Raw genomic sequence first — 15,358 nt, forward strand, 5'->3', positions numbered from 1 at the left:
AAGATCGGAGACGCTCGGAAAGGTCTAAAAGAAAGGGGAAGCATGCCCTAGAGTTGTCATGCAATATGTACTTAGGTGTTAGGATTTTACAAATGGGAATATCTGCCTAATGTTAGCATGCAAAGAATATGGGAACCCTACCTATGTTATCACACAAAATGATATGAGAATCCTACCTATGTTATCATACAAAGGGTTCTATCTAATGGGTGCTATCTAATCGAAACAAGAATTGACGAGTGGAGCAAGGAGAAGTGTTAGGGATAAGGGTTTGATTGGTTGGATGTGCTTTGAGTGATGGCGAGAACTAGGATTGGCGAGATATACATCTCGAATCCTAGCCTCAGGAGTGCATGGTATACACCATGTTCCATTTCCATCTTTATTTGCAAAAGTGTTTAATAGAGATTAAGTATTTTTAGGTTTGATTGAGAAAGGGTTTGAAGAAACCGCATTGACAATTTTAGACGATGGCGAGAGCTAAGATTGGCGAGATATACATCTCGAATCCTAGTCTCAGGAGAGCATGGTATACACCATGTTCCATTTCCACCCTTTATTGAAAAAGTGTTAAATAAGAATTAGGTATTTTGAGTTTTGTTGTGAAAATGACTTGACCTAGATCAAGTATTGATGGACGTTTGAGAAAGATTTGAATGAGTGTTTGAGAAAACAAAGTGGGTAAATTGGATGATGGCGAAATCTAGGATTGGCGAGATATACATCTCGAATCCTAGTCTCAGGAGTGCGTGGTATACACCACGTTCCACTTCCATCTTTATTGAAAAAGTCTTGACTATGAATTAATATTTTTTGAGTTTTTATTAGAGAAAATGGCTTGACGTTGAATCAAGCATTTGATGAAAGTTTGGAAGAACTGGAATAGAATAGGAGGGAGAAATGAATTGATTTGTTTATTGAGAAAACACTCGACGTTGGATCGAGTCATTATTTTTGATCTTTTGGAAATGATTGATTTTATTCTTGTGTTAGTAGCTAACTAAACAGTCAAGCAATAAAGAAATAACAGTAAAATTATTACACATCGAGGGGAGTGGGGTACATTTTGTCAAATGGGGATTCAAAGTAATGAAATAATTAAATCGGGCCCAAACAACAGATAATGCAATGTATGAGTGTAAGTGCAAGGGACATGTCTCATTGTAAGAAGGCCCAAGAGTAAGCCATGTGAAGAAAATAAATAAAACAACAAGTTATATTTACAACACACTTAAAAAAATTAAATCGAAAAAATGGTAAAATCGGGATTTGCACGGATGGAAATTGAGGGACACACAAAACCTAAATAATGTGCTCAAAGCCGGTTTGCGCATGTTGACAATAATTGAAATGTCATATGCGATTAATCGAAACGCGGCGAAATACTATCAATATATCGATAAAAATAATCATGGATGAACAACATGGGAATCGTTGAATCCATAAATTAAAATCGATGTTTAACAATTAAAATAAAATAAAAGGGTAAACATTATGAGGTGATTAAAACAAAATGTGAAATAGAAATTAAAAATGCTATAAATTTAAATATGGTGCACACAGGTATTGAACCCAGGACCAAGGGTTTGCCAAAGCATTCTTTTACCAACTCAGCCATACAGACATCCTTGTCATAAGATCTCATGCGCTAACAGATAACATAAAGAAAAATGGACCAACCCCTTTTAAATAAAACAAAGTTGAAAACAGTAGCAGAACTCAACAAGTTCATCTTAACGCACAGAAGTACTGTTTCTTTCCATTTTCAATATCAAAGATTTAACAACAAGATATTATCACGAACAAATAGTATTGCTAGATGAAATCGAATTGGAACAACAATCATGGTTCCCTCAGAAGGAAGCAAAGCAGAATCGAAACATAGAAATAAAGTTCGGAAAGGAAGCTAACCGGTTGCGGCGAACTCGACCGACGAATGTGAGTAAGCATTGCCTTCAATTCTCTCCTTTTCTTTTCTGAATGGTAGCCGCCAATCCTCTTCAAAATTAGGGTTTTTCAGCTCTCTGAACAGTAGCCACTAATCTTCTCTCCCTTCTGTGAACAGTATCCGCCCCTTTTATAATCCCATTGCTAGGGTTTGGATGAGATCAAAAGAGTATTGGAATTGGAAGTGCTTTCTTGTGCTGCTATGTTGTCTATCCCATTATGGTACTTGCTCTGAAAAAAGGTAACTTGTACCTTGTACCTCCTCCTGGAAATATTTTGATTCCCTTTTGTTGCTTGTGAATTTTTACCATCTTACCGAGTTGTTGTGATTTTACTGCAGTGAATTTTCTTGCAACTTTGAGGCTTCTGTTAACAACACTCAACCTTGCAAGAGTAACCTGTTTCTCCATGCGAACCACAAAATATGTACAAATGGTTTTGCAAGTCCAGTTACCAGTCCAGACAAGTCTGTGGTTAACGGTTGTTTGAATTGCCACAGGTCTTGAAGATGAGATCCAACAACAGTTTTGGAAGCGGAGACAGATGCAGTAGATATGTCTGAAGACGACCATTTTAAGTCACTTGTTGCCTTTGCACAACCTCCTACAGCCTTTATCTCAACATCCATGATTTCTTGAACAACTGTGATAGTCTCATTTTGTCATTGGCACCACCAAGATAGTTCACAGAAGCTGCCAAATTTCCAAGTCCTGGAGAATAAGCTTTCAAGATTTTAGTATTCCGCCAACCATGTTTTAAGGAGATATCATTGAAACCGGCACAGTTCTCCAATAATCCTAAAGTTAATCATCAACCTTAACATCATCACTCTCTGTAATGTAAATCTCTTGTGTGCCATGAGCATGTGCAAAAACCTTTATTTGGATAAGATATTGACGGCCAGATACAACATACCAACGTGCCATTAGAGGAATAGATTCAATTTCTTCCAAAGGATCACCAGAACTAGACAAAGGTGTTATATATAATGATAAAGAAGCTAGCAGGACCGATAGCAAACCCTTTTCCAATGGCAGCAGTTGTATTTCCTGCAGCATCAAGAGCATCGGTTCTCTCACGAATTCTGTGACTCATTCCAGTTGATGGTGCATGATCTGGCCCGTTCTCACTTTTCTTTGATGAGCAGAAGCCTTAGAGATCCATGTAGGAAGCAAACAAGGCGCATTATTCAGTGCATCATATGATGTTTCTTTTGCTTTTCCAACCAATGAAATTAGATCAAGCATTAATAGCAGGCAGCAACTGTCACTCCAGAGCCAACACTATGCAACTGATGTGTTTTATGATTCTGCGGGAATACCTTCATTGGATTGGCCAAATATTCTAAGATTCTGGTCCATTGATGCAACTGCCAGGTATTTCGAATCAGGACTAAATTTTACACATGTGGATGTCCCAGTTCCAGATAAATCAGGAAAAGTTTTGATCAAGCTCCATTCAGATTTCACATTTGCAACTTGGTATATCCTTACATCAGAGCCTGCAACTGCAAGGTAGGACCCACTGTGGTCAAACTCCACAGAGTTTGTTGGAGTGTCTGCATCATATGGAACAAAATTCCTGAAGTTTTTTCAATTTACGTAGATCCCAAAGCTTTACACCATCCTTAGCCGCAGTCGTAAGGTAGTATCCATTCTCAGAAAATGATATTGCAGTTACATCCCCCACATGTCCATCAAACTTGGCAACATTTGCCTTACCTTTTACATCCCAGATCTTAACAAGAGAATCTGTAGTGCCTGTTCCAAGAATAAGACCATCAGGATGGAAAGCTGCAGATGTGTAGCCTTGAGAAGAGTCTGAAACCTGAGTCAGACAAGTGCCTGAAGACAGTTCATAAAAGCACCATGTGCCGTCAAGCGATGCAGTCACAAAGTAATTATTGGTGGCATGGACGGTGACGGCAACTGCAACGGCTCAACCATCGATGCAGACAGCGGAATTGACCCCCCGATGTTCCACCTGCAGTGAGTTAAGATATTAAACTGGCATCAATCAGCCCAAACCGAATAACCTTCGTCATCGTCACTGTTGGTTTCGTAAGGACTTGCAGCGATCGCATTATCGACAACTTCCTTTGACAGACATAAAGCCATTCCAACACCCATGGATATGAGCATAATCTTTGCAACTGAATAGATCTTAATCCTTATTTCTGGCATCTCACATGTCTTGAAGTACTTCGTAATTAAACGTACAATAGAGGCAGCATGTGGTAATGGTTGACTGTCTGTGGCCTTTATAATAGCTGCAAGCAATTCCAGGCTACAAATATGCAAAATTGGAAGTTCTGAACAAATGTTCTCCTGCTGTCTGGCGGTCATGAATGGCCTTGAGTTGGTGATTATTAACCACTCTCAGCTCATTTAAGGTGCTTTCTAGCTCTTTAATATACTCATCTTTCTTCGTAAGAGATGATTCAAGTTCCTGAATGGGATTAGCACTACTTGATTCATCCCCAGCCTCACTATTCTTCAATTTGGCAAGAATTCTTAACTTGTTTCTTTCCTCTGTAACAACTGCAAGCGTTAATTCAATCTGTTTGATCTCTGATTTTAATACTTCCGCTTTCTCTTTGGCCAACACAGCCTCAGTTTCGGCATTTTGTTTACCAATCTCAGCAGCATCCAAAGCCACCTCCAGTTGTTTTAAGCGACTAGTGCCTTCACCCTCCTTCTGTGTGCTATAAAGTGCCTCTTTCTGTAAAGCTACAAATTTAGCAGGCATGTCCTCAAAACATGAGATGCCAGGTATGTCTTTAATCATTGATCTCCATGATGATATTTGATCCTCTCTTTCTGACAAAACAATGCTAACAAGGAATTCCCTGGATGCATATCTGCATGAATGAAGTTGTCCACCAGCAGCAACGTCATAAGTGCATGAATCCCTATGTAAGCAAGAGCAGACTTAAAATGTTCATGTCCTTGAAAATCGTCAACATAATGTGAGTCACTTTCTCCCTATAATACACCTTATCACTTTAGATAGAATTAAAGAGTCGGATATGCCGGCGTATCATCTTCATCATTTATCTTTTCTTGTAGCAGTAGAACGGTTTCCACGGTTATGGATTTCAGATCACTTGAATCCATCAAACAATTATTCATCTGTTGCCTCTAGTCTATCAACTCTGGATGTGGCTTCAAAGGATTTCTATGGAAGAGGATATGATGACGGTGATATGCGCATCTCTGACATGACAATCATCACTAAGCAGCTTGGTAGCCAACCACCCAAGTCCCTACCATGACTCCTGCAACTTCTTGGTTTACGCCCAAGCGGTTACTGGCTATATTTGGTGTGATTAACATGTTGAATTATTTAACCAAGGAGCAATAACTAGCAATGGTATTATTGGACATCGTGGAACTTGCACAGGTGGTACCTGCAAGTCTGATACAGGAATACATGGTGATTTTAACTTAAACAATTTTGAGGATGGTGTTCTGTCATCTGCTGCAGTAGGAAGTATTTGATATGGTTGTGCAACCGGAGGAGGCAATTCCCTAGTGCCAATTAGGAAACAGTTTATCTTGGTAAGGTCTAGTGTGTTCTTTTTTCTTTTGAGTCCTGTTTTAGAATTGATTGTGCTGCCTGGTTGTTGGCACCAATAGCACCGGCTTTCCAACCGCCATAATTTCCACTAGGATCACTCATGTAAAGCTGAAAGCCAAAAATTTTGTCCCATCCTGCAAACAGGAAAGAGACTCCAAACGGACGGAGACCACCAAATTGTGTGTAACCCTGTTTGGTATCACAAAGAGATTGAACCAACTGTTCAACAGGCATTGGCTCTTGGTAAGCAAATGAGTAACGATGTGCTTGGATCCTAGCAGTATTGATTAGGATGTTTGCATCAGACATAATCCCAGCAACAGCACATGCAACGTGATCATCAATCTTGTACATTTTCTCAGTTGAAGTTGAGGTTTGCAGAAGCTTGGATGTCACCTTCTTTTCGCCAACCAGAACAACCCCATCTTTTAACAAGATTCCAATGGCAGTACCAGCATTTCCAATAGCCTCTATTGCATACTCCACTTGGTAAAGACGTCCTTCAGGAGAGAAGATTGTTGTACGACTATCATATCTTCGAGACATCTTGATCTGGACGAGTTTCTCACTGTTTATGGAGGTAGACGGTAAACTCCGGCGGTGATTTCAGGGTAGCGTTTTTTAACGATGAAGCGAGTTCAGCGCGACTCCAATTTGTGTTTGTGAAGCTAATAGAGATGGTGTTTTTGTTGATTTGGCTTTGCAACAAGTTGGTGCAGCAGGGTAAATGCAGTAGGATGGTTAATTGGAAAAGCAAGATTTCAAAGGTTCAAGGCATAACCAAGCATGAAGAAACAAGTCCACATGGTTAAATCAAAGAGCATATGGAAATGGATAATGGAATGAGAGTTATGGCCAACCATTTAGTGATTAGGGATGACCAATGGCATAGGGTTGACTTTGGTCAAAGTTGACCAAAAAGTCAACTGTTGACCAAAGTCAACAATTGGTTAAAATTCAATTTTATTTGCATTTTTCTTGTAAATGGACAAATGATTGATGATTGTGGTGAAAATTTTGGGCTTTTGGATAATGGATTGACTTTGGTCAATGTTGACCAAAAAGTCAACTGTTGACCAAAGTCAACAATTGGTCAAAATTGTCAAGACTTGTACCTTTTTTTTATGTAGAATCAAATGTGATGGTTTAGAATGATGTGAAATGAATTGAAATGGTTTGAAATTTGTTTTGCAATTGGTTTATTTTATGACTTGAATGCTTGACTTTGAAAGGAACATGACTTGACTGGTAGTATGTGTTAACAAGGCCATGAAATGATGGTATAAGATTAGGATTTGAAAGGGATATTCATGAATCAAGTGGCATGATTGGCAATTGGCTTGTGACACAAGAAGGTTGGTTGTTTGGATGACCAAGACCATATGTGCATTAACAATCACATGAACAACACCATGACTTTGGACCAAGACCAATCCTCATATAAAACCAAAGTAAGGTTAGGCCAAGCATGCTAAACAAAAAATAAAAACATAAAAAATTCAGGACCAAAATCGGGGTATGACAGTTGCCCCTATTTAAGCGTCTTCAACTAGAGAATATGAAGCAGGACGTTCTTCATGTGATCATAGTGGGAGATGGTTAAATACTAAGAAGACCCGGATTTTGATCCTGAATCCCTATGAAACAATGCCTGTCAGAATCGTCAAAGAAGCAATCTCAAAAGAAGAATCCGTCTGGTACAGTGAAATTCGGCCTGAGTACCGAAACAGAAAGTTGACCTGGATACCAAAATAAATGGTAACACAGGAATACCCATGGCCTGAACGCCGCACATTAGTCTGAACATTAAGCATCGGAATATGAGAGTATCAATGTTAGTCTGATCACCGGAAATCTGGTCTGAACACCACTTCGATCTGGAAATCGGAAAACTGGCCTGAATGCCACAAGTACTCCGACTTGATCGTCGGAAACTTCTTCGATCTGAAAATCGAAAGCTGGCCTGAACGCCACTTCGGTCTGGATACCGGAAACTGGCCTGAATGCCACTTCGGTCTGGATACCGGGAACTGGCCTAAATGCCACAAGTTGCATCGACCTGAATGTCGGAAACTTCTTCGATCTGAAAATCGGAAACTGGCCTGAATGCCACTTCGGTCTAGATACCGGAAACTGGCCTGAATGCCACAAGTTGCATCGACCTGAATGTCGGAAACTTCTTCGATCTGAAAATCGGAAACTGGCCTGAATGCCACTTCGGTCTGGATACCGGAAACTGGCCTGAATGCCACAAGTTGCATCGACCTGAATGTCGGAAACTTCTTCGATCTGAAAATCGGAAACTGGCCTGAATGCCACTTCGGTCTGGATACCGGAAACTTCATGCCTATCAGCCTCGGCAGAAATAGGGAAAATGATAATTGAGGCGGCACGTGGGCCAACGACCCATGCTGGGGATAATAAGTCATGAACAAACTTTCAGTCTGAGCACTGGAAACAAACTTCTGGCTTATCACTTGGGATACCGAGAACGTTTTATGCTTACATGCGTATGTTTGAATTTTGCGATGGCGTAATTCTCCATGAAAATGGAAATGCTACGCGATTTGGGAGGATGCAATGCAATATGATTCTACATGCAGGGATGCGAAATGCTGGGGAAAATGCCAAGCTGAAGCAAGGAATCCTGTTGGGGAAATGATCACAATCTTCTGGACCCTGACACTACTGTTGGAGATGCACAGCATAATGAACTATGTGGGGAAATGACCGGCCGCGCGGTGTTCTGGCAATGACGAGATACCGAGACTCTGACTAGGGAGAGAACGGCGCTGCAAACCTGTTGTTGGGGGAAGCGATAGTGGTTCTGGCAACCATAATCTACGAGAGATGACTCAGCAGGGAGGAGCAAACACCGATACGGTACCGAGGTTATGCTTCCAGGAAAGAGATCATCGATCTGGGATTGAAATCCTCAATCTGGCATCGAACTCTGAGGAGCAGTTGCTTCTGCTGGGAAGATACAGTCTGGTACTGTCAACTCCGTTGGGGAGTGTATAGTCTGACACACATGCTTAGGAAATGCCCCGAGGGTATATGTTCTGAATAGATGATCCAAAGCACTTAAAATTCACATCAACTTTAAATGTTTATTAAGCATATACCTGTAAAGCCCTTATATGTCATGATGCAATGTTTTATCAAAAATTCGGACGTCATTTTTGCAAACAAAACAGTAAAATGAAAATGAAAACAGAGATATACTGAATAACATGATTTTATTGATTGAATGGCCTCTGAATAGGCATTTAGATCAGGAAGCAATCCCTGGAAAGAGGTAATTGCACAAAATATAAAAACAGAAAATAATTTAATGGCAATGTGAAATGGATTTCTATCGGGTTCCAATTCTGCTATGACCCGCTCGTCTTCACGATCCTCCAGATGATCAGCCTTCTGAAAAGGTGATTAGATTGTTTCCTCCCCTTTTGAAAGTTTCCAGTCATCGACATGAGATGAGATTCAGAACTAACTCAGAACGCAGTCATTCGCTTAATCCCTAACTTTTGCCTGGATCACCCTTTCGGGTTTTCAATCCTTTGGGATACCCATTTTTGCCTAAGTTGCCTTTTCAGGTTTTCAACTTACCGGGTGTACAATCTTTTCATTTTCAATCCCTAATTTTTTCCCGAACCTTTTTCCTTTTCTTGGTTCGTCGGGATGCCCATTTTTGCCTGGACTGTTCTTTTTACCGTCCAGCGGGTCTATTTTATGCGAAGTATTTTTTAACTGCGTCTGAGTTCACAGGGGAAGTGAAGTCTTCACCATCCATAGTTGCAAGCATTAAGGCCCCACCATCGAAAACCTTGGTGACGATATACGGTCCCTCATAGTTAGGAGTCCACTTGCCCCTGTGATCCGTCTGAGGAGGAAGGATCCTTTTCAACACCAAATCTCCGACTTGGAAACATCGAGGGCGCACTTTCTGGTCAAAGGCTCTCTTCATCCGACTCTGATACAACTGCCCATGACAAATGGCTGCCATTCGCTTCTCTTCGATAAGACTTAACTCATTGAACCTTGTCCGAATCCATTCAGCTTCGTCTAGCTTGACATCCAACTGGACTCTTAGAGAAGGAATCTCCACTTCAACAGGTAGGACTGCTTCCATACCATACACCAGGGAGTAAGGGGTCGCCCCGGTCGACGTACGTACTGAAGTGCGGTACCCATGCAAGGTGAAGGGTAGCATCTCGTGCCAATCTCTGTACGTGGCGACCATCTTCTGCACAATCTTCTTTATGTTCTTATTTGCTGCCTCAACGGCATCGTTCATCTTAGGACGATAGGGGGAAGAATTGTGATGCTGAATGTTGAAGTTCTGGCACAACTCCTTCATCATTTTGTTATTGAGATTGGAACCATTATCAGTAATGATTCTCTCGGGAATCCCATAGCGACAAATGATTTCTTTCTTGATGAAACGGGCAACCACATGTCTGGTGACATTCGCGAACGACGCTGCTTCGACCCACTTGGTGAAATAGTCGATGGCAACAAGGATGAAGCGATGCCCATTGGAAGCAGTCGGCTCAATCTTTCCAATCATGTCAATGCCCCACATAGAAAATGGCCACGGCGAAGACATCACACTCAGAGGATTCGGCGGTACATACACCTTATCAACATAAATCTGGCATTTATGGCACTTCCGAGCATACTTGAAACAATCTGATTCCATGGTCATCCAGTAATAACCCGCCCTTAACAATTTCTTAGCCATTGCATGTCCGCCGGCATGAGTACCGAAGGAACCTTCATGAACTAACTGCATTAACATGTTCGCCTCGTGTCTATCCACGCATCTGAGCAAAACCATGTCGAACTTCCTCTTATACAGCACATCGTCTTTGTTCAAGAAGAAACTGCCTGTCAATCTTCTCAAAGTCTTTCTGTCATTGTTGGATGCCCTTGCAGGGTACTCTTGATTTTTCAGAAAGCACTTGATATCGTGATACCAGGGCTTGTCATCAACCATTAGTTCAGCGGCAAACACATACGCGACCCTATCAAGGCGCATAACATCGATCCTAGGAGCATGGTTCCATCGAACCACCTTGATCATGGAGGATAGAGTAGCAAGAGCATCTGCCATCTGGTTCTCATCACGAGGTATATGATACAATTTTACTGTTGTGAAGAAAGTCAACAGCCTTCTGGTGTAATCTCTGTAAGGGACCAGAGTAGGCTGGAGAGTGTTCCAATCACCATTTACTTGATTGATCACTAGAGCTGAATCTCCGAAGATGTCCAGAGTCTTGATTCTCAAATCAATGGCTTGCTCAATACCCAAGATACAGGCCTCGTACTCAGCTTCATTATTGGTGCACTCGAAAGTCAGACGAGCGGTGAAAGGCATGTGGGCACCTTTCGGAGTAGTAATGACAGCGCCAATTCCACTTCCTTTGGCGTTGACGGCCCCATCAAACGTTAAAATCCACTTTTCATCTGGATCAGGTCCCTCCCCAACAACTGGCTCTTCAAAGTCTTTCATCTTGAGGAACATGATGTCTTCATCTGGAAAATCAAACTTCATCGGCTCGTAATTGTAAGACCCCAATTTTGTCCCTAAGATCCCTCAAGGCATCATATCATATCATTCATTGCCTCAAGGATCATTGTGCACCTTTGCTTGCCTCCTAGTGGGTGGGTATCTTGTGAGTGTGATTCTTGATCACCAAGCATGTTTAGCATTTGTATATCATTGCTTTTCATTTGTTTACTAACCGAAAGTACAAAAATATTGTCATCTAACCATGTTTCTTGCAGATGAAGCAAACTAGGTCAAAACAGTCAAATCATTCATTGAGCAATGGATGGTGGCCATTCTTGAAGAATTTGGGCACCATGATCATTCATCAAGAGTTCATATGAGTTGTGATATCATTTGGTATCAAGATCTCAAGAGAAAAAGGCTTGAAATTCATCAAAGCATGGCTCAGTCAACCAAAACCCTAGCAAAGTCAACTGTGGTCAACTGTGCATTTAATCAGGGATTGGAAGGTGTGAGATGGTTGGAAAGGTCTCATTCATGTCCATACAAGCCTCATATAACATTTCAAACATCCACAGTGAAGGATTTGAGGTCAGACAAAAAGTTTCCCAAAATAGTAAAGACCTGTAATTTTCACCTGCCAAAAATGGAAAGTCATTCTCCTCAAAATTACATCTCCAAGCAAGCTTCAAATCAAAATTTGTCCAACATTAAAGTTGAAGAGATTGATCTTACCTTTCCAAAAAGTCCAAGAACACTCATTTCTCATTTATGGTTGGCAAGTTATGGTCAAATCATTTTCAAGAATTTTGGGATTTCAAAGTGGCATAACTTTCAAACCATTTGGCCAATTTGGGTGATTCTTTTTTTAGCAAACCACATTTGATGTGTACTATCCAAATCCATCATCACATTTTATTAAAAACCATCACATAAAAAGGTCATTTTTCAAGTGAACTAATTAAAATTTGGTGGGAAAAATAGTGATTTTAAAAAATAAATGGGATTTTCATACCAAACCAATTTGAATAGCTTCTAAACATGATTTATGACTTGCTGCAAGCAAAAGTTTACTGTTCCATTGGTTCAAGGTGAGAAAGGGCAATTTTGCCAATTGACATAACATGAGTTTCTTGCTAATCACTTCCAATTTGTGTTAATCGTGTTTAGCAACTGATTAATAGGAGGTATATATACCTAATCATAACAGAAATTCCAGATCCACATTCACAATCTCAGATCAAACTCACAAATTTCTCAAATTCTCTCAATTCTCTCAATTTTCGCTCACACTTTTTTTCAATTGTTCATCAAGAATTCTTCACTCTTTGTGCTGTATCTTGTGTTGTTCATCATTAACAGGTGGAATTGAAGAACTGTTTGAAGCTAATTGTGGAAGAATCGTGCAGAATCCTAACTGTTGCAACCTTGAGCATCAATGGCATTTTGAGATTTCTCCTTCATCAATCATTTCTGAGCTGAACAATCACTAGAATTCATCTTCTACAACATAATAGGCGATCTGTTTTGACAATTCCAAGCCAAATTCACACGGATTCCGCAGTAGCTTCATCATAAGGTAAGAATTCAACTCCTTCGATTCTTGAAATTGTGATATGGCTTAGGTAGATCGTGGAACATAGGTTACGCTGCAACTTAGATCATGAATTTTTGTTAAGTATTGATGAAGTTATGTGGATCTGAATGTTTGACTGTGAAACTTTCTTGGATCGATCCGTGAAGCATGATTAGAGTTAGGTTAATCGCTTGTTAGATTAGTGATCTACATGATGTGACGTTTCGATTGGTATATGGCATGATAGTTTTTGTGAGAAAAAGTCATGATGATGATGAACACCAAGATCGCGCGATGAACATTCGATTTTCACTTCAGTTTTCGCGTTTGATCCGTGTTGCCTGTGCCGTGCGTTCAAATTCCTATTTCCCGCGGCTTCTGGCCATTCACGCGCTGCCAAGTCACTTAATGAAACTCAGCGTTTCATTAAGTGATCTCCATAATTACAAAATTGCCATCCGCGCCTTTAATTTCATTTTAATCCTTAAATGTTTATTTCATTTTTAGATCAAACTTCAAAAAATCATAGAATATTCACCCTTGATCCAAATTGAGTGAGGATTTTTGCATTCATCTCCAATTTCTTTCTAGTTTTTTTTAGGCATGATAGCAAAAGTTGTGCTTGGTTGATTTCTAATTTTGTCTAAGGCCTTTGATCATGTGTGCTTTGTGTATAGGTTTTACCATTTTGATCATAAAATAATGATGCCTTATTGGAAATGCTTGAAATTTTATATGCATGATCTAGACTCTTTCCTGGTGATTTTGATGTATAGTTTGCTATTTTTGAGTTTCTGGATTGGTAGATATGATGTGATCAAGTTGAGTGTGACAATGTATGTCACACTAGGTTTTGTCCAACTTCTTGAATTTTGTTTCCATGCTTGTGCTATGCCAATGGCTCTGGATTTTTGCATGTGATTACTTCTGTATGTCTAGTTTGATCATGATTTTTTATAGATTTTTGAGATTCATTTCCTATTTGATTGGGATTTTTCTTTGCTGTTTAGTCATTTTTGAACTTTTGTGGAGTGTTCAACTTACATGACTTGTGAAATTCTCATGCCTTTTCATATGAAGCTGAAATTTTGTGGATTGGTTCTTAACATGTTTAACTTCATTTTGGCTTTGGTGTGGTTCATTTATCTTATGCCATTTCTGTTTTACACTTGCCTAAAGTTGATACATGATTTGTGGCCTTGTTTGAACTCATTTTTGCATACCATGACTTCATGATTTAATTCCCATACTTCCTCTGGTCCAAATAGAATGAAATTTGATATGTGGCTCATTGAATGTGTCCTGTTTAAGCTTGAAGTTTCCTGGAATTTTTTGAGCTATTTTGGTATTGGTTTGAATGTGATCATTCTGTTTGCTCCAATGTGATTCCAAAGTGCATAGTTTGACATGTTTTTAGTATGAAATGGATTTGGTGTATAGTTTTGATGTGAGACCAATTGGATTCTACTCTTATTTGATAAATCTTGATTTTGATCAATTTTCACTTGCTGTTTTGAATTTTTTCACCTCCTTTTGACCCTAGGCTTGTCCTAGTGGTCCTACTTCTCACATTTGAGTTGTTTTTTCAGGATAAAGAAGCAATTACTTTAAGGAGTTTAATTCAAGTTGATTGAGTTTGGTTTAATTGATTGTGATGAACTAACTTGGTTTATTTTGTAGGATGCTAACTCATTTGCTTTGAGTTTGTGCTTTGCACATATGATTGATTGTGTTGACTGTTGGTTCATAACTTGTCTGTTTTGACTTTGTGATTGGGATACTGATTATATTTGATTGATTTCAGGTACCATAATCGCTTTAGTTCCTTTGAGAACTTGCTATTGCTTTGCTTTGCTTAAGCATTGAGGTAGACTCTCTTGTCTCCATGTAGTCTGGAAGACCTGGCTTGTTATTTAGCCAGGCAACTGTCTGAAGTCCTCCTTAAGAGGCGATGTTTGTGATTGTTTAACTTTGTCCCCAAGCAGGTAAAGACCTCATGTGAGGCGATTGGTAGACAAAAGAGATATGTAGCCTATCTCCTACTATTCTGTGAGTCACTCACCTTGCTCACACCACTTGTGTTGATGCATAGTGAGTAAAAACCCAAGATCTATCGAGTCTAACTTGTGGAGAGAGTTCCATCTTTCTGAACTCCCACACCTTCTGATATTCAATGCTCTCCCTGACCAGGGATAAGAGTGATGAGGCACACCCCTCATATCCTTTCATCTGCTTCACCTTGGCTCTCAATGTCAAGGTTAAGAGCGCCATTTACCCTATTCCAGTGGACTTTTAAGTCTAACCCTTTGATTGAGCCTAATTGTTTGGTTATAGTGGGTGCTAAATGACTTTGTTTGATTGATTGCTTGTTGCATTTGTACATGTTTGCTTGCTTGCCTTGGTGCACTTATCATCATTGATTGTTCATTATTGCATGATCATCATTGCATACTCTTGTGGTTTGTTTGACTTTACCCATTGAGGACAATTGTAAGACCATGTTCTTTGGCCATTGTTCCTATGATTTGGAAGGGATAGAGTGTAAGACCATTTCACTTGGTCACTCATGTCCATTGCTTAGTGCTTATTTGTTTGTTGTACGTGAGGATGCAATTATAAGTCCATGTTGTTGGCATTTGTATTCCTATGATCATCCTTTGGAGGTTGGTATAAGTCCAGATAGATTGGCATCTGACATCCAAGTTTTGTTTTACCTTAGGAGATTGGTGTAAATCTGTTTA

General features: G+C 39.8%; 1 protein-coding gene and 1 long non-coding RNA gene across 2 annotated transcripts in view; one reads left to right on the forward strand and one right to left on the reverse strand.

Moving 5' to 3' along the window:
* Positions 1–1,700: 1,700 nt before the first annotated feature.
* LOC127096587 (uncharacterized) overlaps positions 1,701–15,358 on the forward strand; it is a 47,907-nt gene continuing 34,249 nt past the window's right edge. The window contains exons 1-3 of the long non-coding RNA XR_007792723.1: positions 1,701–1,938; positions 2,066–2,188; positions 2,288–3,533. This is a non-coding gene — a long non-coding RNA (uncharacterized LOC127096587). The remainder of the gene's footprint in view (positions 1,939–2,065; positions 2,189–2,287; positions 3,534–15,358) is intronic.
* LOC127096586 (proteasome subunit alpha type-4-like) lies at positions 4,935–6,665 on the reverse strand. The gene has a single exon (XM_051035134.1). It carries the CDS (start codon positions 6,070–6,072, stop codon positions 5,515–5,517), a length of 558 nt encoding a protein of 185 aa, XP_050891091.1. The 5' UTR covers positions 6,073–6,665; the 3' UTR covers positions 4,935–5,514.

Source organism: Lathyrus oleraceus, chromosome 6 (assembly GCF_024323335.1).
Source record: "Lathyrus oleraceus cultivar Zhongwan6 chromosome 6, CAAS_Psat_ZW6_1.0, whole genome shotgun sequence".
Lineage (NCBI taxonomy): Eukaryota > Viridiplantae > Streptophyta > Magnoliopsida > Fabales > Fabaceae > Lathyrus > Lathyrus oleraceus.